General features: G+C 46.8%; 1 protein-coding gene across 1 annotated transcript; it reads right to left on the reverse strand.

Moving 5' to 3' along the window:
- Positions 1-3,126: 3,126 nt before the first annotated feature.
- Positions 3,127-26,165, reverse strand: CRY2 (cryptochrome circadian regulator 2). The gene is made up of 12 exons (XM_074909529.1): positions 25,919-26,165; positions 23,074-23,182; positions 19,583-19,725; positions 11,710-11,894; positions 10,352-10,440; positions 9,167-9,307; positions 8,365-8,676; positions 7,136-7,287; positions 6,783-6,985; positions 6,237-6,326; positions 5,596-5,737; positions 3,127-5,108 (listed from the first exon to the last, which is right to left on the reverse strand). The coding sequence occupies exons 1-11, from the start codon at positions 26,116-26,118 to the stop codon at positions 5,598-5,600; spliced, it is 1,764 nt and encodes a 587-aa protein (XP_074765630.1). The 5' UTR covers positions 26,119-26,165; the 3' UTR covers positions 3,127-5,108; positions 5,596-5,597.
- Between the last annotated feature and the right edge of the window lie 218 nt (positions 26,166-26,383).

Raw genomic sequence — 26,383 nt, forward strand, 5'->3', positions numbered from 1 at the left:
TCCCCCAGCTTTGCAAGCTATCTCAGAAAACAGTGCTGTCATCCACAGAAGTGGACAGGACAGCATCGGTATTTTTTGGCCCCAGGGCCACTTCTGTGCCTGAACAGAACTTTTTGTATTCCCTGGATGCCCACCTTGCTCCCGGTTGCTGTCTGTGACAGTCCTGGATGGGGTGAGTGGCACTGCTTTAGCAAACTTTAAAGATACAGCAGGTGCCATTGGTGCTTCTCAAACCAGGAAGCTGACTGTCATTGAGGCAATGATATTAGTTCTTGGCCAAGACACAGGACATCAGCTGCTCCTCCAGAGAAGAACAGGCAGAGCCCTCCAAGGCACATAGCCCCGCTCTCTCTTGGAGTCTTGGTCTCCTGCCAGACAAACTCGAAAGAGATGTTACTCCTGGGCCAGCGTGGAAACAAGCACACACCCACAGGGTCATCCTGCACAGGTACCCCTGGCGCAGCCTCCCAAGGGGTCAAGGTGTCCTCTTTACACTTCGGATGCACAGACTGAACAGTCTTACATGCAGGACCCGAGATGCACCAGCATCCATCTGGGGACTGAGGGAGTTTTGACACAGCTTCCTCTCAAAGCATAAACCCCAGCTCCCAAAACACAATTCCTCTGGAGCATGGCTGTCATTTGGACTCTGACTGGGGCGGGTAAGTCTGCCTCCTCCTCCTGCAGCCACATCACCACCAGCACACCTCACCTTCTGCTGGGACGCCAAGCTCCCAGAGCTGCCCCCGGCCTGGTCATCAAGCCTTTCATCCCAGGCCTAGGAGGAGACCCACTTCAGCCTTCCTGGCTGTGCTACTGATGGTCATGTCTGTCTCCTGATCTCCAGAGCCTCTGGGAGAGTGCACACACATCCGCAAAACAGAGACTACACTTCTGTCCCAGGCAGTGTCTCTGCTCACAAGGCATCTGCTGTCTTTTTTTGTCTGTCTCAAACTCTGATTGACCATCAGGTTCACTTTAGAGCAACTGTTCTCAGCCTTAAGTTAAACCTGAGGAAAGGTTATGCATGGAGAGGTTTTCCTGCTTCTCTCCCACAGCTGAAGGTCCCGATCTGCACCTAGATGCAGTTGTGATACCAGACTAGCACGGCTCTCTCCATCAGCCATCCTTCTCGCTGCTCCAGTTTCCCCTCTGCCCCAATAGCCACCACTCTGGGTCTTCATATCCAGCTGTGTTTTCCACCTCCAAACCTTTCAGCCAGCCCCTCCAGCTCCTCCTTTCTGCAGACAGAAGAGATATGGGGGAAGAGAATTTCCCCAACTACCAGCACATGGAGCAGGCAGTCACTCTCCGCTAGATATCCGAGGTTGGCCGGTTTCCACCCTTAGCCACATCACCGCAATTCCTTTGACAGGGAGAACAGATGCTCTGGCCAGCAGAGAGGAGCCTCAAACTCCACCTCTCCAGGTTTAATTTACATGACTACACACTCTGGGTAGAGAAAGCTGGACTGAGTTTGCTGTCATCCTGGCTCCTCATCTTCTAAGCCACAGGCTGCTATTTTCAAAAGGTTTTTGTCACGTATGAGCCACTTCAAGCTCTGAAGTGTTACTTCCTCAAGCCCACGAGGTCCTTGCTGGAGACAAGAGAACAACTTGGCAATTGCATGAACCTTGACTGCACCCTCACTCAGTTAAACAACGCACTGTGCACATCGCCCTCCTCGCAGACCAGACGTGCCCTTTTATCCCAGCACCTCTTTGAAACGCTCTAATTTGCATCTTCAAAAACTGCCTTTCGCATCTCAAACTTGCCAAACAAATTAAGACTCTAAAATTTAAATGCTTATAAATGCAAAATATTTTAAAATTGTGTCTTGGCTTTACTGGATTGTTTCTAAGTAATCACTTAGCTGGTGTTCGGACCGGTGCTACCTGAACATACCCAGCTGAGGCTACAGCTGTTCTGGAGCAGCCCCGCTGCCAAACCTGCGGTGATGAGAAACTGCGTGGCTACTTGCCCTTCCTAAAGTCTTGTTGGCTACTAAAAAGGTGATGTACCTCATGTAATTTTCCAAAGATTAAAAAAATGGTTCCAGTGACTAGGTCTGCACAGAAGCACCAAGGAGGATGGCATAACGCACAGGTAGAACTTTACTCCAACTGCATTCTAGCTCCCAGACTGCTAAACCATGGTGTATTTAGTGTCAGTTCAAGACTTAGCTGACAAACTGCAAGAGAAAAGGCTCAGTACTGACAGGAGACCCATGCTGAACAACGTTCACATTGTTCATCGCTCTGCAGCACTTTTCTGCCCCAAAGTGCCCCCTCGAAGTTGAAAGGAGTCCCCACACCACCCTGAGGAACATCCTGAAAGCCACTGCTTTCCCAGCACCAAACCCCACCTGCTCCCTCTTCCCTGGCAAAGAGATCACCCTGCGCCTGCTTTGGGGGTGCCTGCACCAGGTCAGATATTGCCACCTAGCCCCAGAAAACGGTTGTTATCCCAAGAAATGGAAATCCCCAAACTGGCACCCATTTCACAGTGCTTCCTTCGTTATCTCGGCCTCCAGCAATCTGTTGCTCCTTCCTGAAACAAAGATGGTATCTTCACTAATGGTTATTGATGGATTTTTCTTTCCCCAAGATCCTTTTTGAATTCAGTCAAACTGTTAGCACCCACAAATTAGGAAGAGCTTGCCACAAAAACATCTATGTAAGGAAGGTGCAGCTTTCTTCAATCTGTCATCTTGTAGTTTAATCGAACATGTCCAATCCTAAATGTTACAGAAAACAGTGAACAATCATCCCCTACTCCTTTGTCACATCGTTTCACACACCTTTATCATTTCAACTGGGAAAAGGTATCAGAGTGGATTAATCCCAGCCTACTTAACAGATTTCTTGCAGGAAGTTTTTCTGGTATCTTTGGTTGGCCTTGTGTTTCTCTATGTCCTTCCTAGTTACTACCTACACGGCAGCTCTTCCAGGTGCCACCATCCACATCAGTCAGAAACCTTGCAAATGTGATTTCCTCCTCACCCACAAAGCCTTCTAAGAGATCGCTTAGGAGATTTTGCCTCCCCTCCCTTTGGCTTCTTTCCCTCATGGATCCGGCCCCAAAAATGCCACTTCCCAAACAAAATAATTTGGATGACAGCAAAGAGAGGGTTAAAGACATTTATAAAAAAAAAAAAAAAGAAAAAAAAAGACAGAAGTCACAATTTCTGTAACCTAAGTGTACAAAGTGCATGTCTTTCCCCTTTCTTCTCTCCATAGCAGAACATGGGGGTGGGGGGAGAGTCTCTTTTTTTTATACCTTTCTACCCTCAGGACGGTGGGACAGTTGGTCACACCGAAGGAGACAAAACCTGTTGATTACCAGGTTATCCACCAGGCAGGTTCTGTGAAGAGTAGTTCAGAAGAATGTAAGGGCAGGAAAAGCAACACATTTACTTGGTCAGTCTGCCCAGTGGATTCCCTTGGGAAAAGTAAACTAGGGTCAACGCCTCAGGGAGATGAGTGGGAAGGAAAGGTTATTCAGCTATTCAATAAATTAACTCACAGACCCAACTCAGCCACTCCAGGCTTCCCAGATACATTTGAGTCAGTTTCTATTCACAGCCCCACTGCTCCGGGCTCAAACAGCCTCTAAACTGAATCCGATTATCCCAGTCAGAGTGGGAGACAACTCCTATGCTCCCCAAAAGCTGTTAGTTGCATAAGCTCACATATAGCCCTACACTATCTGTGCCAGGCGGGGATGAAAGGTTTTGGACAGCAGATGAAAACAGTGCCAACAACAGCCTATTGCATGGGATTAGCGACTCAACCTAATCCCTCTTGAAAACAGCCAAAAGAGAGGCTCTTCTGCAGTACCACCCTCCCTTGCCCTTTTAGGTGGGAAGGTGAGCAGAGGCGCTCTGCCAGCACCGTGTTGAAATGACATGTAACAGGAGCAGGCCAAGGAGTGTGTGGTTAAGAGCCAGGAAAGCTATACAATTGTCCTGCTAGACTACAAAGCATCAGCGTGAATGCAAATGGCAAGAAGGAGCAGTGTGCAGAGTATGAGGTACAGGAGTACACTGTGCAGAAACTCGAAACACAGATGCCAACACAGGAAAGAGCTAACATCCACGCAGAACGGAGAACGGACTGAGCCTGAGGAAAACTCTCTTCAAGGAGCTGATATGTAATACGTCCCCTACCAGTATGAGGCACTCCACAAGGCTACACACCAGACACTGGTCACTCCGTTTGAGAGAGCTCTCACTCAGGGCAGGAAATGCTGTAGAGTGCAGGACCCAGGTGTAGCTCCCTTACTATCTGGGCCAGCAAGCTTCTGGGAGACTGCTTTACTCACATCAAGGCATAAGTTTATTCTCTGACGAACTCCTCCTTCTCTCAAGACACCCTCCCCTCCAGATGTGAAACTGCTCTGAAGCTGCCCGTTCCAGGCAACAGCACTATACAGTGAGATCCTTCTTCAGGGAGAGCATTAATTGCCTTTCAAGTGTACAGACAGTTTGTATCTCTCCATTCTTGTCCTCCATTTCATTTCCATCCCACGAGTACCATCCTGATTTACTCAGAAAGCATTTACATCCCTGTCAGTCTAGCCTAATGAAAGTGATAGAGATTTTCCTGTTCTCTTGTAGGAAGGGTACTCTATTTTTGACATGGTAGCAGCTTCCTTCTCCTTATCCCCTACTATAATCTGAAGTAATCAGCACACCTCACTGTCTAGTACTAGCAACAAGAAAGGACGTTCACTATTTCTGAGATGCGTTGATGTAGGGAGCAGCATCTGCACATCAAGTCACATGCACTGAGCCATTGTCAGAAAAGAAACATACACCTGTGAGTGAACAAGTTGATAGAAGGCTCCTGCCCCCTTAAATGTGGACAGATTTTGGGCATGGCTGAGAAGAGACATATTTGGCTCTCTGGAGACCAGAAAGCCAAATATTCCCAAGCACAAGTAACACAGTGCCCTTTTGCGGCAGCTATTGGAATTACACGTTTATATGACACCCCAGATTTTCTGTTGCGGATCACAAGTTCCAGTCCCTCCGGGGCAGAAGTCCCGCCTCCTCTGGCCACCTCTTCAATACTCTCACTCTTCACTGGTAAGGTGCTTGTCACCAGCTGTAGGAAAAAGCAGAAGAGAGAATTTGCCTTGACCCCCGCCTTGTACTGAAAAGTTGGCAGAACATGCGACCAGCTCCTCCCCTCCTGGGATCTACAGCATTTCAGGCAGATGACTGGACCCTGCTTGCTCCCCTCCCCCAGCCTGTACCCTCACCACATCTGCAAATCTGGCTGCAAACCCAGCTGTGGAAGGAGAAGCAGCCTCGATCCAGCAAACCCACCACCAACTGTACGCTGTGATTGTTCTAGCAACAGGGTACTGCTCTCTGCTGGACAACTGAGATAACAGCTTGTCAGGCAAAAGCCAAACAACCAGAGGGCAGAGCACTGCCAAATGACAGGGCTATGGAATTACAGTTAGGAGCCACCTCCCTCCACAAGCAAGGCCATTTTATTCATTGAATTGCAGGGAGCAAATAAGATTGGGCCTTGCTAGCTGCCGGAACAGAGTTGTTTAGGCCAGGTGACACTAGGGACTACTCACAATCATAAACTCTTGCCAGGGATCTCTGGAGCTGGGAGACCCGTCACTTTGGCTCGTTTGTACAGTTCTTCATTGCACAGCTCTTCTGCTCCCTCATGTTTGCGCTTTGGAGAAGCCTGGTCTGCTTGCGACAGCCTCATCGCTGTAGAGGAAGAGGAGTCATTGCAATGTTTACCCTGCCTTTGGATCTCACAAGTACACCCTAATCTAACCTGCTACAGAGCTGGGACAAAGAAGAATATGCACTGCCACAAGCACGGAGAGATGCTGGCCACAGCCTTCCCGTAAACGTCTGAATAAACCTTGTTAAAAGCAGAATAATTAAGTCTCTCAAAACAAACACAAAAGTATCATCTGACAGCGGACAGCTTGATTATACCTGATTAGCCCTACAGTGATTTGGACTTTTCCTGTAAGTGGCTGCATATGATCCTGTACGGGTAATAAAAAATTCACTTCAATGAACTCCTGTTCTTCAGCCCTTTTAGGAATGAAGGCTCACTGCGGACTTCTGAAGAAAGCCTAAAGGAAGGCGAATGGGATAGGTTTTCCTAGTTCTTCTTTTTAGAAAAGGATCTCTCTCTCCTGCCTGTAAGTCAACATGAAACTGTCTCAGAAGCACACAAATAGCTCCAACTCACCTGTACTGGTGCTGGAGCCCTGCCCTGAAGCTGAGTCTGTGACAGGGCCACTGAGATCTTCCACACATGAAGGGACTGATGCCAGTAAACCTAGAGAAAGGCAAGGCAGTTAAGAGACAAAAAAACACCTGGGGTAGGAGAAGCCTTTCACATGGAAACACCTTAGTGATCACCAACCAGCACATCCCTATCCCAAAGCAGGAGTTCAGAGCTGCACTCATCCAGTGCCAGCCACAGACAGACACCATGATCTGGCAGCGTTATTTATTTAGGATGCTTTGCCTAGGTTTTTTTCCAAAGCAAAGAACGGACCATTGGTGGCATATGGATGGTACTGTGCCACTGCCAGCTCTCTAAACTAATCATTAGCTGTCCAAGAGCTCAGCAGAGCTCTCCCTGGAAATAGATTGAGCAGCTTTGGCAGGGACTGCTTCCTCTTGCAAGGACTAGCCAGAGACTAGTGCTATCTCTTTCAAATCATGATCCCCCCTCCTACCATTTTATCTCCTATTACAGACACAATCTTTTGCAATTGTTGGTACTTACAGAGTCCCCTATAGCGTGACAGCTGCTGGTAGATCTGCTTCATGCGTTCGATGTTCAGTCGGCTGGTCTCTGCATGATTCACCATGGGTTTGGGGTAGTCCACCCCAATGATGCACTTGGCTGCCTTCTGCACAGACTCTGGGGCATTCCACGGTTCATAGATGTATCGTGAGGGGAAACCCTTTAGTTTGGGCAAGTACCTCCTGCAATACAAGTAAAAAGATCCACAAACACCACTTAAAGTGCAGCAACGCAGCATTCACAATGCACAGAAAGCACCGTGCACTTGTCTGCTACTGAACGACTTAGGCTCACAGATCAAGCCAGAAAGAAGCTCCAGTCCCATTGCTTACTTGACATAGTCACCGCTGGGGTCTGTGCGACGCCCGAAGCCCACGGGGCAGTAACAGTGAAAGAACTGCTGGAAAAACGCACTGCACGAAAGCCACATCCAGCTGCCTGCATTTACGCTGAAATCTGCATCCAGCAACAATTCGTCAAATACCTGCAGCGATTGGAGGAAAAAGACAGTGAAAGCTTCCCCAGGTAAGGCTCTGGGGCAGGAGGACCCAAGCTGCTATTTCAAATGGCAGGCGCTTTGCTGTGCGAACAGCTCCGAGGAACCACAGCAGCAGCAAAGAGCCGATCCACTGGCTGAAGCCAGCTGGCTGGTCAATACATCTCATTTCCTGGTGCTTTCACTTAAGGAGGCACTGTCTGCTCACGCTGATAAAAGCGCTGGCTCCTCTCTCATGCAGCTACACACTAAACCACTACCTAGTGTTGCAGCAAGCCTTGGGTATTGATCCTAACCTGGGAGGCGTAGCAAGGGCAAAGCACCAACTGTGGGAAGCAGGCGGATGGTGCACAGAAGAGCAAGCACCAAAGCCAGAAGGAAGAACCCCTCTGAAGGTCCCAGAGCAACTGCCACTGGGAGGTGGACAGGTTTCAGCAATAACTCCCTCACGTCCATGCACAGATGCTGTACTTTGAACATCTGGCCCTATGATGTGCTTTCAGCTATGCTCTGTTTTGTCAGCCCTGTGACAAGATGCTCCTGCCTCCAGTTTCTGCATAGGGCAGTATGTACACTGGACAGGTTCAAACTGTCTGTCCCTTCAGATGGCCCAAGAGGAGGGCCTTTTACCTCTTTACTTGAGAGATTCTAGACTCAGATTTCAGAGTCATGGAGCGTTTCCTGACCAGCATGGTGATGGATTATACAATGAGGAAAAAGGTTATAAAGTGACATTGAACTTGCAAAGAAAACAAACGAACTGAGAGAACTTTTCTAAAAAAAATTTTTAAATCCCCCAAAACCCCAGTCCATATTTACCAGTGGGTCCCACTAACATTTAGTTACAGCTGCTGAAGAGTCCTAATACTGTCAGAGCCCCATGGTAGAAGGCAGAAAGAAGTCAGGCTGTTGGCAGGCCAAGAACTCCCTAGCAAATCCTCTCTTCCACGCAACTTTTATGTGCGAAGCAAAAGCCATACCTGTGTGCTCATCCTTGCAGCGAGTGCCAGGGAGACTTTGTTTTCCTTATGGCCTCCTGCAAGCCTCTGGAAATGCCAGACTCACCCTGACGCCTGACTCCCAGCTGATCCAGAGGTCGCCCCTGGTCAGGAAGCAGGCCACCGCGTGCCTGGCCAGATGGTGGATCCACCCTTCCTGTCTCAGTTGGGTCATGATCGCATCGATCCAAGGGAAGCCTGTCTTGCCCTCTGCCCACTTTGCCAAGGCTTCAGGGTTCCTGTCCCAGGGGATTTGGATGCAGATGGGGTTTCCCTCCATACGATCAAACTTCGGGTTGTTTGTGGCTGCTGTGTAGAAAAACTCCCGCCAGAGAAGCTGTCCGTACAGAGAGAGGGGAGGCGTGCTGTTCCGCTTCACCTGGGGAAGAGGGAACAAGGATATTCAAAAGCAGGGGAGGACTGGCTTCATTAAGCTGAGCTGTAGGCCACCCATGCATTTATACACAATTCCCAAGTCAGTTACTAACAACTGCCATGAAGGAGCTTAATTCCAGACCATTCTTTACCAGAAACCCTGGGGGGGTGTGTGTGTGTGTGTGTGTGAAGCCCTTTTAGCTCAATCAGTACACTGACCAGAGACTTGAACAACCCAAAACTAACAGGAAAAAGCTCTACATGGGTCATGATAGAAGGCTCTGGGCTGAAGAACGGGGTATCAGCAGATTTAAGGTCTGCTCCACTTTATACAGGAGAACCACTTTTTCCCACCCAAGAGTCTCTTCTGCAACAAGCTTAGCCCAACAGTCAAACAGAAGGGAGGCAACAGTTCTAGCACATTGTTTGGGAACCAGCACCATGCTATCTACACTCAAAATCAGCCTGCTCTCCAGATGAACCTTTTGTCTTACCTTCTTATACAGCTCCCAGAGACGATAGTAAAACAAGCGGCAGGACAAGCAGCCAAAACGCAGGTAGGGACTGAGTCCTGTAGGGCTGGCCAGCAATGAATTGGCGTTCATCCTCGGTCTTTCATAATTTGCAACCCATGCCTAGACATATTGAGGAGAAATGAGTCAAAAACTCCAAATTTGTGGGACACTACTAAGGTGCAGGTGGCAAGGCCACTCGGGTCGGACAGCAGAGTCTCTTTTATTCACTTCCAACCACTGCTGGGAGATCTCAAGTGGGCAATCCCAACCCCCACACTCCATTCAGGAAATGCAAAACTTTTGCTCTGGGATTAAACCACTGGGTCATTTGGGCCAATTAAAGGACTAAATATGCTTTGCATGCAAGCACTAATGACCCTGAGAGCTCCTAGGGACATATGCTAACACCATTGTTTATGTCCAGATAAGTCTATCTCATTTCACACACTGAACATGAAAATTTGGGTAAATCCAGACCTTTTTTGTGGAGTATTACATTGACAGTTTATTCCCCCTTCAGGACAAGAATTTATGGTTTGAACTCTACAACCGCACCAAGCCACCCAGCATTAAAAAGACACAAATGGTTTAAAACTGAGTCATGGCTCTGCAACTGCCCCATTCTTTACTTTGAAATTGTTTGCCTTGTGCACTATAACGAGGGACATACGCCCCACAGAAAAAGCGTGGGTATTTCAGCATGGGGCTCAAGGAATGCCAGCCAGTGAGACAGTGTATTAACAGGGAGGGGTACAAGGGGAAGGTATTCTTTTATGAGCGTGTACTCAACCAATACCTCAGCTAAAGAAAATCCAAGATGGTGTGCAGCAGGGACTGGGCAACTTACAGGAGAGTTTCCAAGTTTGCACTCCTCTAAAGGAAACCGAGGGGCAAAAATAAGGGAAAGAATCCTATGCACTTCAAAGAGCAGCAGAATTAATATACAGCTTTGCTTCTTTGGGTCTGAGGAAGCCCAGGAGTTCCCCGCTGCACACATGATCCAAGATGGCCGAAATACTCCAACAATACCAAACACCTCTTCCAGAAACGAATGCTGCAACCATTGGTAGGTAGAGCAGCAAAACAGAGCAACGGCCAACGCTCAACATTTTTTCGTTTGGAGCCACACCTTGCAGCAATTGCCACCTGAATAACAGGGGTTACCTTTCTTTCCAAGTGTTTATCCAGTCGTGCCAAAGCTTCTGTCTCCCCTCCTTGCCAAACTGCAGGGGCAAGACCGTCTGTAGGAAAGCCTGAGGAAAAGAACTTTGTAAGATTTGAAGCCACGCCTAGAAAAAGGGTACACGCGTGATTACGCACTAATAACAGCAAGACACTATGTACTGTGGTTGCCTAACACAGCTTACTTGCTGCTCTAGTCCTCCTACAGCAGGAAAATCATGTGGAACACGGGGAGAGCCTGCTTGTGACATTGCACAAGGGGCTCTCCCCGCAATGCTTCAGGCAGCCTTCTGGGGACTTTTCCCATTGCTCCCATGCCAGCACTCTCTTTGTGTGTCAGCATTATCCACAGAGCTCTCTTCCAAAGGCCAGAGCGGCTGGGAAAGGAACATCTGCTCCACAGCTCTGCCTTAGAAAATACCTTGCCATGGACACCAGGAGCTCACCACAGACCCTGGCTGCTCCTAGTGAGGCTCCTATTCTGCTGAAAGCTGGTGCTGGGGAAGGCACTGGATTAGTGCTGAAGAATCAGTACAAAACGGGAAGCAATAATGCAGTTTTCCTGCACTGCTCGAGGCTGACAGAGGAGCCTCCCCCGGCACCAAGCATAGCAGTGTAAGGTTGCAGGCAGTCTCACATCAGGCCAGGCATTAAAGGAAGCGGATCTACCCAGGACTGCAACCCTCAGGATACTCCTGTTAAGTCCCCCACTTTTATGTGACTGCTGAAACTGTGCCTTAAGGTACAAGGCGATACTCCTGTAATGCTGGTATAGAGCCTCCAGTCACACACATGCAGACAGTATTCTGCATTAATCCTTTCTTGCCTTGCATTCCTCCTGCCTCAGCTCTCTATTCATTCTCCTTCTCCGAGAAAAATACAGGACCAAAAGGCATAGCAGGATGAGTGAAGGAAGTTTCTGTATTATCTTTCATCTTGCTAAGCTCCCAAATTGGTGCTGCTTGGCAATAACTGAATGAAATTATCTCAGCCTGGTACACTGTTAGTTTACCTCTTCAGGTCTGTTACACAACGTGTCAGAGACGGCAGTAGGAGGAAAGCAGATGGCGAGGACATGAGACACTGATACGGTGGTTACACGCTCAGTATAGCGGAGAACATAAGGACAGCTGCAGAGCGTTTCAGAGCAGTGCTAAAGGGGCCGCTGTGCATCCACCCAGCGCAAGGGACATCAGTCTGTGCTCATGAGGTCTGGGACTGGGCTAGAGGCAGCCCAGGTCAGATGAGAACACTGGAGTTGTCCGGGGCACATGTCAGACATCAGAAACAGATCCCCTTTCAGCTGGCAGTTAACCCTTGCCTTCACCCTTGACACATACCCAGCTCTTCCAGGGATGGGACCCCGTACACATCGTCGTGGTTCTCCTGGATGTCCACTTTACACGTCTCCATTTGCTGGCTTATTACAGTGCTCACTGGCTTCTTTGGGAGCTCCATACGGCTAATGATGGCCTGGAAACGCTTGTAGGTGAGGGGTGGCTTGTGGCCATTCAGCTCAATTATTCTGGAGACAAAATACGCAAGGTAAAACAACACAGCCTCACTACCGCAGAAGACACAAGGAAATGATAGCCAAACTGTACCCTGCTATCTCTGCTCAGGATAACCTTCCACTTTGGATACACAAATCCTCATAGATCTAGCTTCCACTTGATGCATCCCTCAAAGGGATATTAAAAACCAACCAACCCCCCAAAAAACACACCAGAAAACACAATCCCATATACTAATTCATCTCCACGGGAAAAACAAAGCAGCTCCAGCTGAACCAGGCTTAGCATTACATCTGTCTCCCAGAGCTCCTCCTCAGACCCCTGTATGAAATCAATCTGATTACTCCCTTTCAGTCTCCCCAAGATGGCAAATCCCCCTGACACCTTGAGATATCCTACCCTGATTCTGACCTTACTTCCTCCCTGTCTGACACAAAAAGTCTCAGCCTGTTAGTGACCCCTCCTCCGCCTAGCTCAGATGAGCCAAATCCCCGTTCGCGTCACTCCCGTGATTAAGGAAATCACCATCCTCCCCCATGCCATAAGGTCACAAGCTGACCTGTCTCGTGCTATTCACCTGTGTCAGATCATGCTATAGAAAAGGCAGCCACTGTTCCCCACTCCTCTATTTCACTAAGCATTCCCAGCCTGCTAGGGCCACTCAGCCTTATTTTTCCAGGGACAGAGAGAGCTATGAGAAGCCCCTTGGGCAAGGTTAATCTTCCCCAGGGTGAAAGATGCCTACAGGGAGAGGAAGGAGTTAACAGCAAAGCAGACAGCACAGGGATCGCCAGCATTACATAAAGTTAAGGCAGCCAACCCCACAGCTCACACAAGAGCTGCGGCAGAGCAGCCTTCCCCACCCATTAGTCAACAGCTTATGCAAGGGGCTGGGCTTAAAGCCGAGCTTTTCGGAGGACGCCATGTGCCTTCCCTTCCCCCTGAAGCCGCACGTGTAGCGAGGAGGAGCGACATGCCGGCCGTGTGTCCTCACGCGTGCTCCGCGGGCACTCAGCCTCCCTCCGCACCCCCGAGGCCGGGGGGAGCGAGACGAGGGGAGCCTTCCCATCGCGCAGCACAGGGGCAGAGGTTAAAAATGAAGCCTCCTGCAGTTGCCTCCTGTTTTTCCGCTTCGAAGTTATAAACGATGGGATAAGATGACACTAAGGACCAGGACGGGGGGGAGGGCAAGCAGACACGCACAGAGCACTGTACATTTCTGGTGCCAGGCTGTAAACGTGACCGCGGTGTGGGCACGGTGCTCTCGGCCAACCCCTCCAAGCAAGGGCAGCGAGGGGAGCCTTACAGGCAACACATTCTGTCCTCTACCTTCGTGCCAGAGAGCATCTCTGCTCTCACACATGCACTTTTCAGCCAGCTGTCTCTGTACCACCCCAGAAGATGGCAAGAGATCACAAACTCTCATGAATGCTACCCACCACAACCTTCTCTGGGGCTCGCTCTGAGCACTGGGGTCCCCAAAGAAGGCTGACAGAGAGCCCCAGAAAATCAGTGTTTCCAGTTACAGCACTCTGGAGAGGCTCACTTGTTTCCAGAGGAGTTCAGAGCTTGGAAGAGAAAACGTGACAAAACTGCAGTTTGCCCTGAGGTGCTTGCGATGGGGGCAGGGAAGCCACTTCTTTATGGCTGCCTCTTAATTCAGTTGAAACAAAGAAACTGACTCAACAGTAAAGTATTTTACTGTTAAGTAGGTATTCTTAATTAGCAGCCCTGGGGTCACCCCAGGGGTTCAACACCATAAGGGCTTCCCCGAGTTAGTAAGGGACATCAGTTTATACACATAAAAATCATATATATTCATTAGATTTCCTGGGAATGGTTGTCTTATAATAATGAGTTTTCAGAATTCATTTCTGTAAGTTGACACCCCTTTGAGTATGTGTCTTAAGTTTTACTGGGGGTCTTTGGCGGTCAAGGGAAGAAGTAAGTAGTCTTCCTCATGGTGTTTGCTAGTTGACCTTCTTTCTAGAGCATGTGCTGTGAAGTAAAGTTCCGGTGTCGTCTTCTGAAATCAGCAAAAATCATCCTCCTCATTACAGGGTGTCTGTATCCTTTTGAGTCCCTCCTATCTTAGTTTGCACATTCCAGGAATTGTGCATGTGTCCATTGAAGGTCTTGAGTCTTGGTTATCAGTGATTTACATAGGAAGCCTAATGAGTGTCTTAATCTTACCTAAACGAACAAAGAGGGCTAGGGAAACAGGGAGTCTTGGGGAAACAGAGATACAGATGAAGCAAAACACAAGCAAAGCTTTCCTATATCACAGTTTAGTCCTAATCAAGGACTGTCATGAATTCGGTTGTTTGAGCTCTTTCACAGTCCTCTTCATCAGATCTGCTGAGGCTCCAGCCCAGTCCGAGATCCACACTATTACACCCAGTGCCAGACCCACAGCTACAGCTTTGGTGAACAGACAGCTACGTGGAGCAGATCGCTGTGACTTGCAGGTGGATGCCAATGTCTGTATCTGACATCCTCAAGAATGTGAATACAAGTGAAGTTACCTAGTACAGCTCCTAAATTCCTGGGACACAAGTCTGTAAGAGGCAGGATTAGGACACATTGCACATTTCACAGCACCTGACACTGGCATTATGCAACAAAATTTGAACCTTTCACAATACTGCCATGAAAAGAAGTATCAAATATTGGATATTGTACAATATTGGATATTATACAATACATACTGGGTATGGTAGTGCTGTTCAGCCTTCTGAATAAAGATTTGTACAGGAAGGCCCCCAAGCAAGAGTCCTTTCCTTTCTCCTACCGTCCTTCTAACTCAGGCAGTACAATCTCACAGGACTCTCCCCAATGCCAGAAAAAGGGTGGTCCCTCCTCAGGATTTAATACTCCCGTTTCATCCATCTCCCCCAGTGCAACTCACAGGCTACACGTGGCAGTTATTCTTCTAGTTTTCTTGAAATGGAAGAGAGAAGAGCAGAATGACTGTATTTGTCATACAAAACCTAACCTGTCTGGTGTTAATGAGCACACACAAAAATGGCTGTGCACCAGACTAGCAATACACTGCCCAACGCTATCTGACAGTAGTACCTTGATGCCAGAAGTTATGAGGATCTTTTTGACTGTCAGTCACACAGTGACACTTTGTCTCAATCAAGAAAGCAGGCAACCAAAACCTGATCACAGTTCCGGGGCTGCTAGGATTATAAGGTATCCTACCTACAGTCAGTCACCTGTGCCAGCAGAGCGTCTGCAGACTTCAAAAGCACACCCTCACAGGTGTCAGCTTCTGACTCACATCTCCACGGCAGTGCCCCAGCGGGATGGCTGCTGGGCTAGGGAAAGCTGCTTGCCTCAAAACCCTGACAGCTCAGCTCGCTTGCAAATGACAGGGCCCGGTTCTGGCAAGGGACTGAATGTACTCCCCCTGCTTCTTCGCGGGAGGAAGAGCTGGCTGCCAGCAATTGGCAAGCAGGCTGCTCAACAACGCACCCCACCACCAACTCATGCAGACTAGTTAGTTAGCCTTGCCAGCTTATGCAATTGTTCTGATCTAAATCCTTGCTCCAGAGAGCTCGTGTATGGCTACTCCTACAGAAGATAAGGGGTATTTCTACAGATTTCAAGAGGAGATGGAGGGATAACCAACAGATATTCCCCACAACAGATGCTGGACAAAGGACGAACAATTGAACTTCCACAGAATCACACACACGAGCAGATGAAAGATGAAGAAATGACTTGATGACAGGCTAAGTATCAGTGCAGGGTGGAAACACCTGACACCAGAGCACCATGCAAGACAGATGAGGATAACAAGATCCAGCAGGCAGAAGTTTGACTTAACCTTCTTAGATAGAAATAAACCACTTTTTGGCGTAGTGTGACTACGAACTGCAGAACCACCAAGGCACGCACACTTCCCTGGTGCCTGGTTCCTTCAATTTAGTATGTGCTCCTATTAAAATGCATTTAACTATCATTTCAGTCTTAGGCTGGAGTATTTGAGGAAAAGCTGCTCCTAACGCACGCTACAAACATACAAGCTCACAATGTTCTTCTCTGACCTAAACCACTCCCCCGGAATCACCCAGGCCTGTCTGGGATTATGGAAACCACAATGCTGACCGTCAGCAAGCAGCCTACAGAGGATTTAGATCCTAAGGAGGAGGAAACAGGCAGATCCAGAGAAGGGACAAAACAACCTGTCAGCTGGAAGTTGTCGGACAGAGTAACTGTCAAGTAAAGGCTTTGAGCAGGCTAAAATGATACCAAAGAGATTATCTTTTTTGTCTGACTTCTACAATCTGAGCATCACTAACCTTGACTGGGAATTCCTCGATTTTCTTCAGAGTATTTTCCAGCACTGATGCTGATTTTGTGTAGTCCTCTCCTTGTTTTGGGGGAGAGGAGGGTAAAGATGCTCTGATAATCACACAGCTATGCTGGCAATGCCAACAAGGAGCGTACTGTAATCTTCCTACTGGATAAAACTGGTCAAATTCACAAGTTAACTGAACAGGCTCTTTGTAAATGTTTAATAGGAGCTGGTGGAGGTGATACCGGGAATACACAGCAGGGGACAACAGAAGGACTGCTGGAATCATTTATGTAGAAGTGAGAGATTAGTCTAAATTGTTTAAAAACAGGCCTGACAATCATGTCAGAAATTTGATTAAAGAAAGATGAGAAGTAGGATGCTACCACCAGGTTACTAATTATGCAGGAAAAACCTGGCGAGCAGAGGAACAACACATACCATGAATTAAAAGACTGGATAACATGACTGGAGGGCGATGTACTCTGAGAGGCTTCCAGGAGAAATACAATCTTAGAACTGTATTACCGCCTGCTGAGAAATCTCAGAGATGCCAAGAACCAGGAAATGTCAGAGTAACTGGAGACTTCAACTGCCTCCACACAGACTGGGTAGCTGTCACACCCCGCTGCCTGCCAAAAAACAATTTTCTAGTTGCCACAGATGACTGTTCCGTGAAACAATTAATCAAGAATCCACAAGGAAAGGCAATTCATGATTTGGTCATAGGCAGTGCTAAGGTATAGCTGAAAATGTTAGTTATCACTTGCCTGCTCTAACCATGACTTTGCATGCATCAATTTAACATCCTTCCAGGAGCAACAATACCATAATGGCTTTTATTTCAAGAAGAGAAATGTGTAAAACTAAGGAAGTTTGCTAAGCAAAAAGAACAAGCTGAGTGGGGGAAAAAAAAAATCAACAACTGCACACAAACCATCAAAAAAGATTTCAGAAAGATTACAAGAGTCAAAACAATTACAGATTAGCATCAGCAAAGACTAAGAGAAGGCAAATTCCTTCAGAAAAATGAAGGCCAAATAAAGACAGCAAAACCTCAAACTTTGGTATGTTAAATTAAAAATCACAAAAGCAACCTCCCAACCCAAATAACAGTTTGAGAAATCTTTTTAAAAAAGGGAAAGTATTAAAAAAAAAAAAAATCCCTTTACAGACACTCCAGGACATTTATAGGGCCAAGAAGTGATCAAGTCATAAAAAACCCCAGACACTGCAACAGCACAGCAAAAAACCCTGCATTTATTTTTCCACATGCTTTAACTATGGAGGTATTCAGGGACGTTACAACTCTGAATCTTTTTAAGGAAATGCGTCACGAGATGTCACAGACTGGGAAGTCAGGAAGAAATGCCACAAAACAGAGCTATGCTTGAACAGCAAGAGCTTGCCAGGACCAGCAAACATTCACCCAGGAGTTCTAAAGGACATCAAGAAATACCCAAACTAATAGCTGCTGCATGTAACACTTGCCTTAAAACTGTCCCAATATTAAGAGGTAAAAAAAGCAAATACGACTCCAGATTTAAAAAGCATTTCAAGGGCATCAGAGAGGTGACAGAATAGAGTCTGGTATGTGCATTAGGCAGATGGGTAGAAAATATTAATGGAATCAGTGAATGCATGGGTATATACAATATGCTGGAGGCTTAATTTGGCCTTGGTAAAGGGAAGCCTCAAAATCTATTAGTGACATTTGAGCCTGGGGCAAGGGAGATTCAGTTGATAAACTCTACCTGGATCTTCAGAACCCATCTGATGAGATCCCTCGTTCAAAATTTTTAAAGAAAACACGATAAATTGGGATAAAGGAAAAGGTCCCTGCAGACAGAAAATTCTTTGAGATACAGGATAGAATACTAATCCATTTTTCCAACAGGAAAAGAAATCCTACACAGACCTGAGCTAGGGCTTGTGTTGCTCAACATTATTCATAAAATATCTGGTAAGGGACAAAAAAAGAGCATGATGATAAAGTTTACTGACGCAATAAGCTATTTGGGATGGCTAAACATAAAAAGCAATTGAAAAATTTCCCTATACACCACACAACCAGCTGACAAAAATATCAGATGAAATGCCGTGTTGGTCATGTTGTTTCTCCACATGCATGGCTATGCGATCTTAAACTTACTTATATAGTAGCAGTCTCTCACATAGCTATGACCATTCTGGAAGGAAGCCCTGAGACATCAGTTTAGTGTTTAGCAGCACTCAGAAAAAGCAAAAAGAATGCTAGCAACTGTTAGGATAAGACAGGAAACATTATAGCACTGTAAAAATCCATGTCGCTCGTACATTTCGAACACTAGCTACAGTTTTCACCACTGCTCTCCATCTCTAGAAACACCTAGAAGTATCAAAAAAGGTGGCAAAACTTTCAAGAGATATAGAACAGATTCTGCTTGAACTCTCCACGTTGGCAAAGATAAAAATGACATGAGGAAGGATGTGAGGGGTGTTGACATTGAAGGAGTGAGGATGTAATAAGCATTGATGGTCTCTCATAATGTAAAAATTAGAAAGCAGTGTCTGCTCACAAGGCAGGTTCAAGAACAATCCCCCTCCCTTCAAAGACAAACATTTCCACACAGCATATGCTAACTGCAAAGCAACTTCCCATAGGCATTTATGGGTGTTAAAGATTTATAGGAGAAAATCTACATTCAGCAGTACTGGCACAAGTCATCAAAAAAAAAAAAAAAAGGGGAGGAAAAAAAAGCAAGCAACCTGTAAGAATAATACTGAAGCATAATTGAAGTCAAGCATACCTTACTTAGCTGAAAGACTGTCTCCACTGTTTAAGGAGATCATATATATCTATATATGGAGATCATACATATAAGTAAATATATACAGAACTCAAAGGCAAGACTCCCTCGTACCAAATACACAACAAAAACAAGGCATTCAGGTTTTAGAATAAGGTAAGTTTGCCCCAGTCTACCTTGTTCTACTTCTTCCAGCTGTCCTGGCACCTCCATCAGTTAAAAGCCCTGCCTTCATAACCTGTTTTAGACAACAGCTCAACTATCTTTATTACAATGAAGCAAAAAAAGCAGTCCACGCAGTGAGGACATGCTCAAGGAGAGCAATCAATAGGACACAGCTGAGCAACTTAAATGACTGTCAAGTACTGAGCTTAATAAGCTTGAGGCAACACCTTGCTGTACATTCACGTCACTGTCAGCACTTTGACGTGCTCTAATCAAAAGTGCGAGTGCGCAGAGTAATCCTGTTGACGCCTTCTAGGCTCACACAAGATGACAGCGATCACCGTATAGCAATCAACGTAATCAGGGAGACTGAAGTCTTCCCAGACGCGACAATCCCAGCCTAGCCTGGGCAGCATCTCTGCCCTTGCTCTCCCCGTACCTGTCCAGGTCATAGAGGGTGTGGGAGTTCTCAATCACCACCTCCACGCCAGCCTCCTTGGCCAGTTTGATGATAGCTGCATCTCTCTCCTTACCAAACGGCTCCGAGTCGTATTCGAAGGTGAGGCGAGTGACTCCCCATTCCTGCAAGAAGCACAATACACACAGCTGTCAAACAGAAGGCTCCTTCGAACCAGCACAATTATTAACAAGGACAGTGTTAACTCCTAGAAGCTCAGAGAGGGTTCCGAGAGGAACAGCAGTCTGGAATTGAGATTACCAAAGAATCAACAATTTTATCAGCTCTAGCAAGCACCGCATCTGCCATGCAGGTTTAAAACATGTAAAGAAGGTTTGAGTTCTTCTCTATTACTGTTCTTAGGTTACAGCTCAGTCCCCAAATCCAACAGTGCCTTGTTTTGTTGCACATGCTGTCCAAAAGCAACCCTGTCATCTTGTTCCAGCATTTGCAGAGAAAGCATTTCAGAGAACTCTTTCAATATGAGTTCTGCTCAGTACCCCATATTTTTATGTGGAGAATGCATTAAGTAAAACCAGTATCCTAAATTTTTTCCCATGTCTCTTTAAAGCCATCACATAAGAGGAGCAACATACAACCCCAAGAACAAAAGACGGGATAGCGGGAAATGCAGGACAAAAGATGGCAACTAAGTGAACCTTTCTGGTCAGCACAATAGAGTATAATACTGCAATTCAGACTGAAATTAAAGTCTTGCCTTTGGGGATTTATTTTACCCTAGTTGAGCTGTGCACCTATTCAGTATCTTCACACCTTTAATAGACCCCTCACAGATTACATGGAATAGGCCTTATGAAAGAGCATTCAGCCTCCTGCAGGCTTTTCCAGAGCACAGTTTGCTTTCAAAGACTATGGCCTAGTTTTCCTCAGAAAATGAATCCTATGAGGTTTAATGGTTTCCACAGTGACCCTCCCAAGACATCAAGAAGAGCAGCAGTCCACAGATTTGTTTAGCAAACACTTTAGTCAAACACAGCCAGAAATCTACTGAGACACTTAGAACCAGAAACAAATCACAAAGAACAGATGCGATCAGTTCACTAAAGACCATTAAAAATAATGCTAAAGACATGGAAAGGAATTCAGAAGCACAAAATAACTGTGTAAGTCCCCTTCTTTTCTAAAATTTCAGATTCAATCCTAAAATTAGTATTAGAAAGGACAGAGAACTAAACCAGTTATGTACCACTGAACGTATATCTCAGAAAGGTCCTCCACTCCTTTTTCAAAACAAGAACATGACAGCTTCCGTAACTACGAAGCAGGGGTCAAACAGACATGTTCCAGGCCCTGCCCTGCTCCTGTGTGATTCAACAGCTTCCTTTTAAACTTCTCTTTCTTTTATAAAACAGACAGTATCAGGCTGGCAGGATTGGAAAAGATAGCTTTGGTCTTGAAGGAACATACAGTACTGCCTTGAAAGAAAGGAATGGAATAAAAACCCATTTAAGGCTAACAGAGATTTTAGGTAAGAATATAAAACTTCAAATTCAGGTATTTCCTACAGTTTTGAGAAGCCCACCACTCTATGGGCTACAGCAGTGCACAGAAAACAGTAAGCTGTATGACAGTAAACTGCAAATACACAAAAGAAAAGTCATGATGGACTTGTCTCTTAGCATCTAGCCTACAGCAAAGAAATACTGTAGCGAAAAGAAACCACACTGAAGGGATGTAAGCAAAGTGCAGTAAACAAACTACACACTTTTCTTTGACAGAAGAGGTAAAATTACAGACGTTTGTTCAGGGAAAGTGAGACAAAAAACCTCTACAAAGTTTAACACAGAGCTAACAAGTACACTTTTCCTCATGGTACCCACACATAACAGTGCCTTTGCAGCAACTGGTACCGACAACGTAGCTCAGGTACTGGCAGCGAGAGCAGAAATGATATGAGGTCTGAGTGTGCATTACCACATGTGACATAACTTTCCTCTCCACAACAGATGACAGTCAGTCATAAGCTGCTAATCCACTGTTCAACACAGCAGCGCTGGAGAGGCCAGCATGCCCATGAAATCCATACGTTTACCATATAATAGCATAAATGCCCCCCCCACATTCTTTTCAGCTCTGTTATAGCACATCCAAGACACTGCAGCAAAAAGCAGGTCTGGCTGATTCCACAACCATCTCTCCAAACCTCAGGCTCTGCCACCTTTTGTTCTTTGACCAAAGCAAGCATTTTTCTCCAACAAAGTTTTAATTATTCTATGAATACCTTCAGCTAAAATAAGGAGCATGTGAACCACTACTAGCCAGAACTTACTCGCAAATCAAAAGATAAAAATAACCCAGACTCCGAAAAGGCTAAGAGCGACACACAGTTTGTGTCGTGTTAAGATGCAGAAGCCAAAATAAGCATCGATGCCCCTTCTGACCAGCATAGTCTGATTCCCTTCCCTGGTACTGCCCTCCTCCACAAAATATACATCAGAACCATTTACAGCAGGAGGGTATAGGTTCAAGTGTACCTTTCCTTCTGAGCAGCTGGTCTATAGCAGGCTTTGTGAACAGTATTGTGAATTGTGTCAAGCATATGTAAGGTACTGGCCACATGACAAACGCAACTCATAAGACTACTGTAAGCCATGTTTTGTTTCATTTAGCTTTGTCACTCTAGGAAAGATACTGTCAAAAAGCTTCAAAGACAATGGGAAATACAATCTTAGAGCAGAACAGAGAAGAATGATACTGCTTGAGAAACCTTGATATTCAAGGAGATGCTCTTGCCAGCCCTGCCTCTCTCACAATCTGTAGCACTGACATATCACTTTAGAAATGTATCCCACTAATCCATCACCCACCACCAAGGTCACTGCATATTCCACCGTCCTAAACGATGCATCAGCAGGAAGCTTGGACCCAAGCTGTATTCTGCTGCTGAGCTGACTGAACTGCAGCCTTGAACAGAAGAAGGAAGGTCACCCTAACATAAAAAAACTTCGGAATTTTGAAATTTTAATACAAAGGCATATTTGCAATTCACATACAGATCAATATGCTTTTTCAGTTGTCTGTAAAGGCCTACGGATGTAGCAGTCTTCCTGAGTAAAAGCTGCAGGGAGAAATGTCCAGCAGGGAAAAAGCTCTCAACACAGAGGAGTCAGTGTGTTACAGAGCAATCCTGTGAGACCTGATTTACAGAAGCAAAGGCAAAGATCACCATCCCAAAACAGAAGCTCAAGCACCACGGTACTAGGCTACACCCTACTGCTAAATTTCTTTGCAAGTCTGAGTTCAAGAGTGTATCTGGCTCCCAAGCTGACCCTTATGGATAGTAGTTAGTTAGAGGTAGTTAAAGAGTAGAGTTTGTTATAGTGAAGAATTAGTTACAGTTAAGAGAAGCCAAGGGGATCGCCAACAATGAGCAAGTCATTAGTGAGTGAAAACAAGGATAGTACGGGGACATCAGTTTTTCTTCACTATGCTCCAGAAAATTATTCTCTTACTTTAAAGAGTCTTGGGAATACATCTGTTGGCTGCCCTCGCACAACAAACAAGCGAGAGTTGAGTTTCCTTAAACTGTTGTCCAGATCTTCCAGAGATTGGAGCAGAAATCTGCAGAGAAGAAACAACAGCAGTTAGCATCAGTCAGTTTGATTACAGCTAAAAGACAAATGAGAATTTGCATGGAATTCCAGCAAACCTGCATCATCAAATCAAAGTGAAAGTTAGGACAAGAAATAGAAAAAGAGAAAAAAACCCACAAGAATTCATATTCATCCATGGTCTGTCTACCAGCTGCTATGAGATCGCAGCACTAGCCAGCTCCCAGCCATTGATATGCATGTTCTGCTTGTCCAGATGCAAGAGGTTTCCAGGATTTTCTTCTTCCTGCAACCCCCTTCCCATGTTGCCTCTCAGAGTTGGCAGCACCCCCCCGCCAGCTGCTCTCTCCCCATTATGACATGGAGAAAAGCACAGACCATACACTTCCTTACAGTATATTATTTCATGGGTTCTGGTGCAGGATGGATTTTGGATATGAAGCAGAAAGATGTCGATGTACTACTCCAAGCAAAGTAATGAATTTCTACAAGAACTGTGCAAGTTTTAAAGTTCTGGCTACAAATAGACAATGTCACAGCAGAGAAATGTACACTTCTAGCTCATCAGTAGCATGAGACTGCACACCAAGATCTCCCCAAGGCAAGAATTAGCTGTACTTAGAACAGCTGCAAACGGAACTGCAATTTATCTTCCAGCATGAAAATACAAAGACGAGAGCACGCCAAGATATTAAACGATTTCCTCCCACCCCAAAAATGCAAAAAAGCATTTAAGTGCTTTTTGTGTTTAATGTTTTCTTACAGAACCCCCACTATGCTATAAAACATCAAATGTATCATCTTTGCTTTCCCAGCCACACATCACCCCATCCACATCGTAACTTCGTTTTGTCTTAACTCTGCAAAAGACACCAGCTTTAAAACTTTAATCTCTGCCACAGCACATGGCACTGTTGGCAAACTCACAGCCCTTTGTAAATGAGCCTGCCAACCTCTACCTTTCGCTCATTCCCACATGCCCGCTCTGCAGCGTGACCGGCAAGACATGAGTAACCGCATCAGCTCCCTTAAGACCACACACAGCTAAGGAAAGATAAGCTACAACTGCCCTGCACTGCGGGTACTTCCTCTCTCCTCAGGTGCACTGCCCTAATGGGAACTGCAAGCTTCCTGACAGAACAAGCTCCCTCTGCACTTCCTGAGGGAGAAAGGGACTTGGGGTTCACTGAAAGAAGGGCCCAGTATCACATACCCAGAAACAGGTCTGGGTAACCTAAACAAACCACTTCCCGACCCCCAGCCCACTTTCCACCTGTTAAATAGGAATATCAGCTTTCCAAGGTGCTCTAAAAATTAAACAACAGTGAGTCCTACATGGCTCACACGTGTTGTGCAGTTAATAAGGGATTTTCAACATGATATATTTCTGGGAGCTAGGTAAAACACAAGCACTTGCTTTTGGAGCACAGAACTCTGAATACAAGTAATTGAATAAAAAACCAGCAAAGCGAAGGCAAGGCTCCCAATGGGAACCAATGAACTTTGGTAAATATAAATAACTTGCTAACATGTTTTTGCCTAACAGCCAGTGGTGCTAATTTCTAACATCTGCAGTAGGCACACACCTCCAAGAAAACAGTATTTTAAAAAACCTTCACCTGCTTAGACATCCCATGACGACAACATCAATAAAACCACTACCTGCATCCCTCCCTCTGCAATGTTGGTGTAAACAAACAAGGATTAAATGGATCAGGAATTAATCTTTTGGGGGCACTGCGTTGGTTCTTCCAAATGAGGACAGTTAGTGAGAACAGCAGCACGTGAAAGGCATTTCCGTCTGCTGCTGCCTGTAAAAAGTCTGGTCTATGGAAAGATCACTTCAGACTCCTAGGATATTAAGCTGTAACGCAATCCACAATTTGAACATCTACACTGTGGTCATTTCTGCACATTCACAATTTTTAAACCATCCTGATGTGGGTTTTAGAAATGCTTAGAAATCACCCACACTGACCCATTCCTTGAAGATGAAGCTAAGGTGCACAGCAGAGGCAAGCAGTCACGACTACAGCTTCCCTAACGCGCTGCCACGTGACATTTCAAAGAGCACTTAAAGGATTTTTAGCCAAGTGGTTGTCCAGGCCACTACCCCTGATGGGGTAGTCTGAGGGCAGGGGGAGATCTGCTTCGTTTGTACCCAGGTGAGTCTTGCAGAGGAGAATCCCTGCCTGGATTGGGTTTCCAAATGTTTAGGCTGCTGAGACCTGACACAATAGCATTATGTAATGTTACTGGCTACCGGTACATGAGGTCCTGTTCTCTGCACAGACATGACTCATGCCATATGTTTTCTTTCCCATTTGTAGAGAGGAGAAAAGCCCAAACAGCTTCCCCTCTACCTTCCGAAGCGTATTTTCGTAAAAATTTGAGGGATGGGAGGAAGGCAGGCCTGCGCATATGCCTGGGTGCACTCGGCAGCCGAAGGGCAGCGGGAAGGCGTGGTGCGGCCACGCAGCTCTGAGAATTCTTCGCTCTCGTCTCTGAATTCAGAAAAAATCTAAAGCTTTCCTAAAGCTAAACGCCCCTCGGTTGCTGCTCTCATACATTCGCCCATCTTGCAAGGAGAAAGTCTAATGACGTTACATAAAGTTGAAGGCTCCGGCTGCCGCAGGAGCCCTCCCCACCGCCGGTCCCGGCCGCTCCTACCCACACCCAACGCGTCCCGACACCTCCCCAGCCCCACCCGCGGCCTGAGGGCCAGGCGCCTCCTCAGCCCACTCACCGCCAGCGGTTGATGCCCACAGCGGAGGAAGCGGCGAACCAGGGGTCCAGGATATAAATGCAACGGAGGGACGAAGCGTCCCGCAGCGCTTCCTGCAGCGCCGGGTTATCGTGAAGGCGCAATCCGCGGCGGAACCAATGCACCGAGCGGCAAAGGGCCGGGGCCGGAGCCACAACCGGGTCCGGGGCGGCCGCCGCCATCGCCGCCGCCACCGACCGCCGCCGCGGCCCCCGCGCGCCGCACGCTCCCGCCCCGCCGCGCTGATTGGCTGACGCCGCGTACGCGGCGTCAGCCAATCAGCGGCGGCAGGGCGGGAGCGTGCGGAGCTCTGAAGGCGCTCTGCCGCCCCCTAGCGGCCCCGCCTGGAGCTGGACGACGGGCGGGGACGGGGGGACTGTCGCCGGTTCCCCCCCCCCCCCCCCCCCCAACCCGCCATGGCGATACCGGCCGCGACACATCGCTCCC

The sequence above is a fragment of the Athene noctua genome, chromosome 6 (assembly GCF_965140245.1).
Source record: "Athene noctua chromosome 6, bAthNoc1.hap1.1, whole genome shotgun sequence".
In the NCBI taxonomy this organism is placed as follows: Eukaryota; Metazoa; Chordata; class Aves; order Strigiformes; family Strigidae; genus Athene; species Athene noctua.

Excerpts from the sequence above, each read along its gene's own strand:
- CRY2 (XM_074909529.1), bottom strand. The coding sequence starts at position 26,118 with ATGGCGGCGGCCGCCCCGGACCCGGTTGTGGCTCCGGCCCCGGCCCTT. Across the intron at positions 10,441-11,709 it reads CCCATCCCTGGAAGAGCTGG|GCTTTCCTACAGACGGTCTT; the intron begins GTATGTGTCAAG and ends TCTTTTCCTCAG. Across the intron at positions 8,677-9,166 it reads TCTGGGAGCTGTATAAGAAG|GTGAAGCGGAACAGCACGCC; the intron begins GTAAGACAAAAG and ends CCTCTTCCCCAG.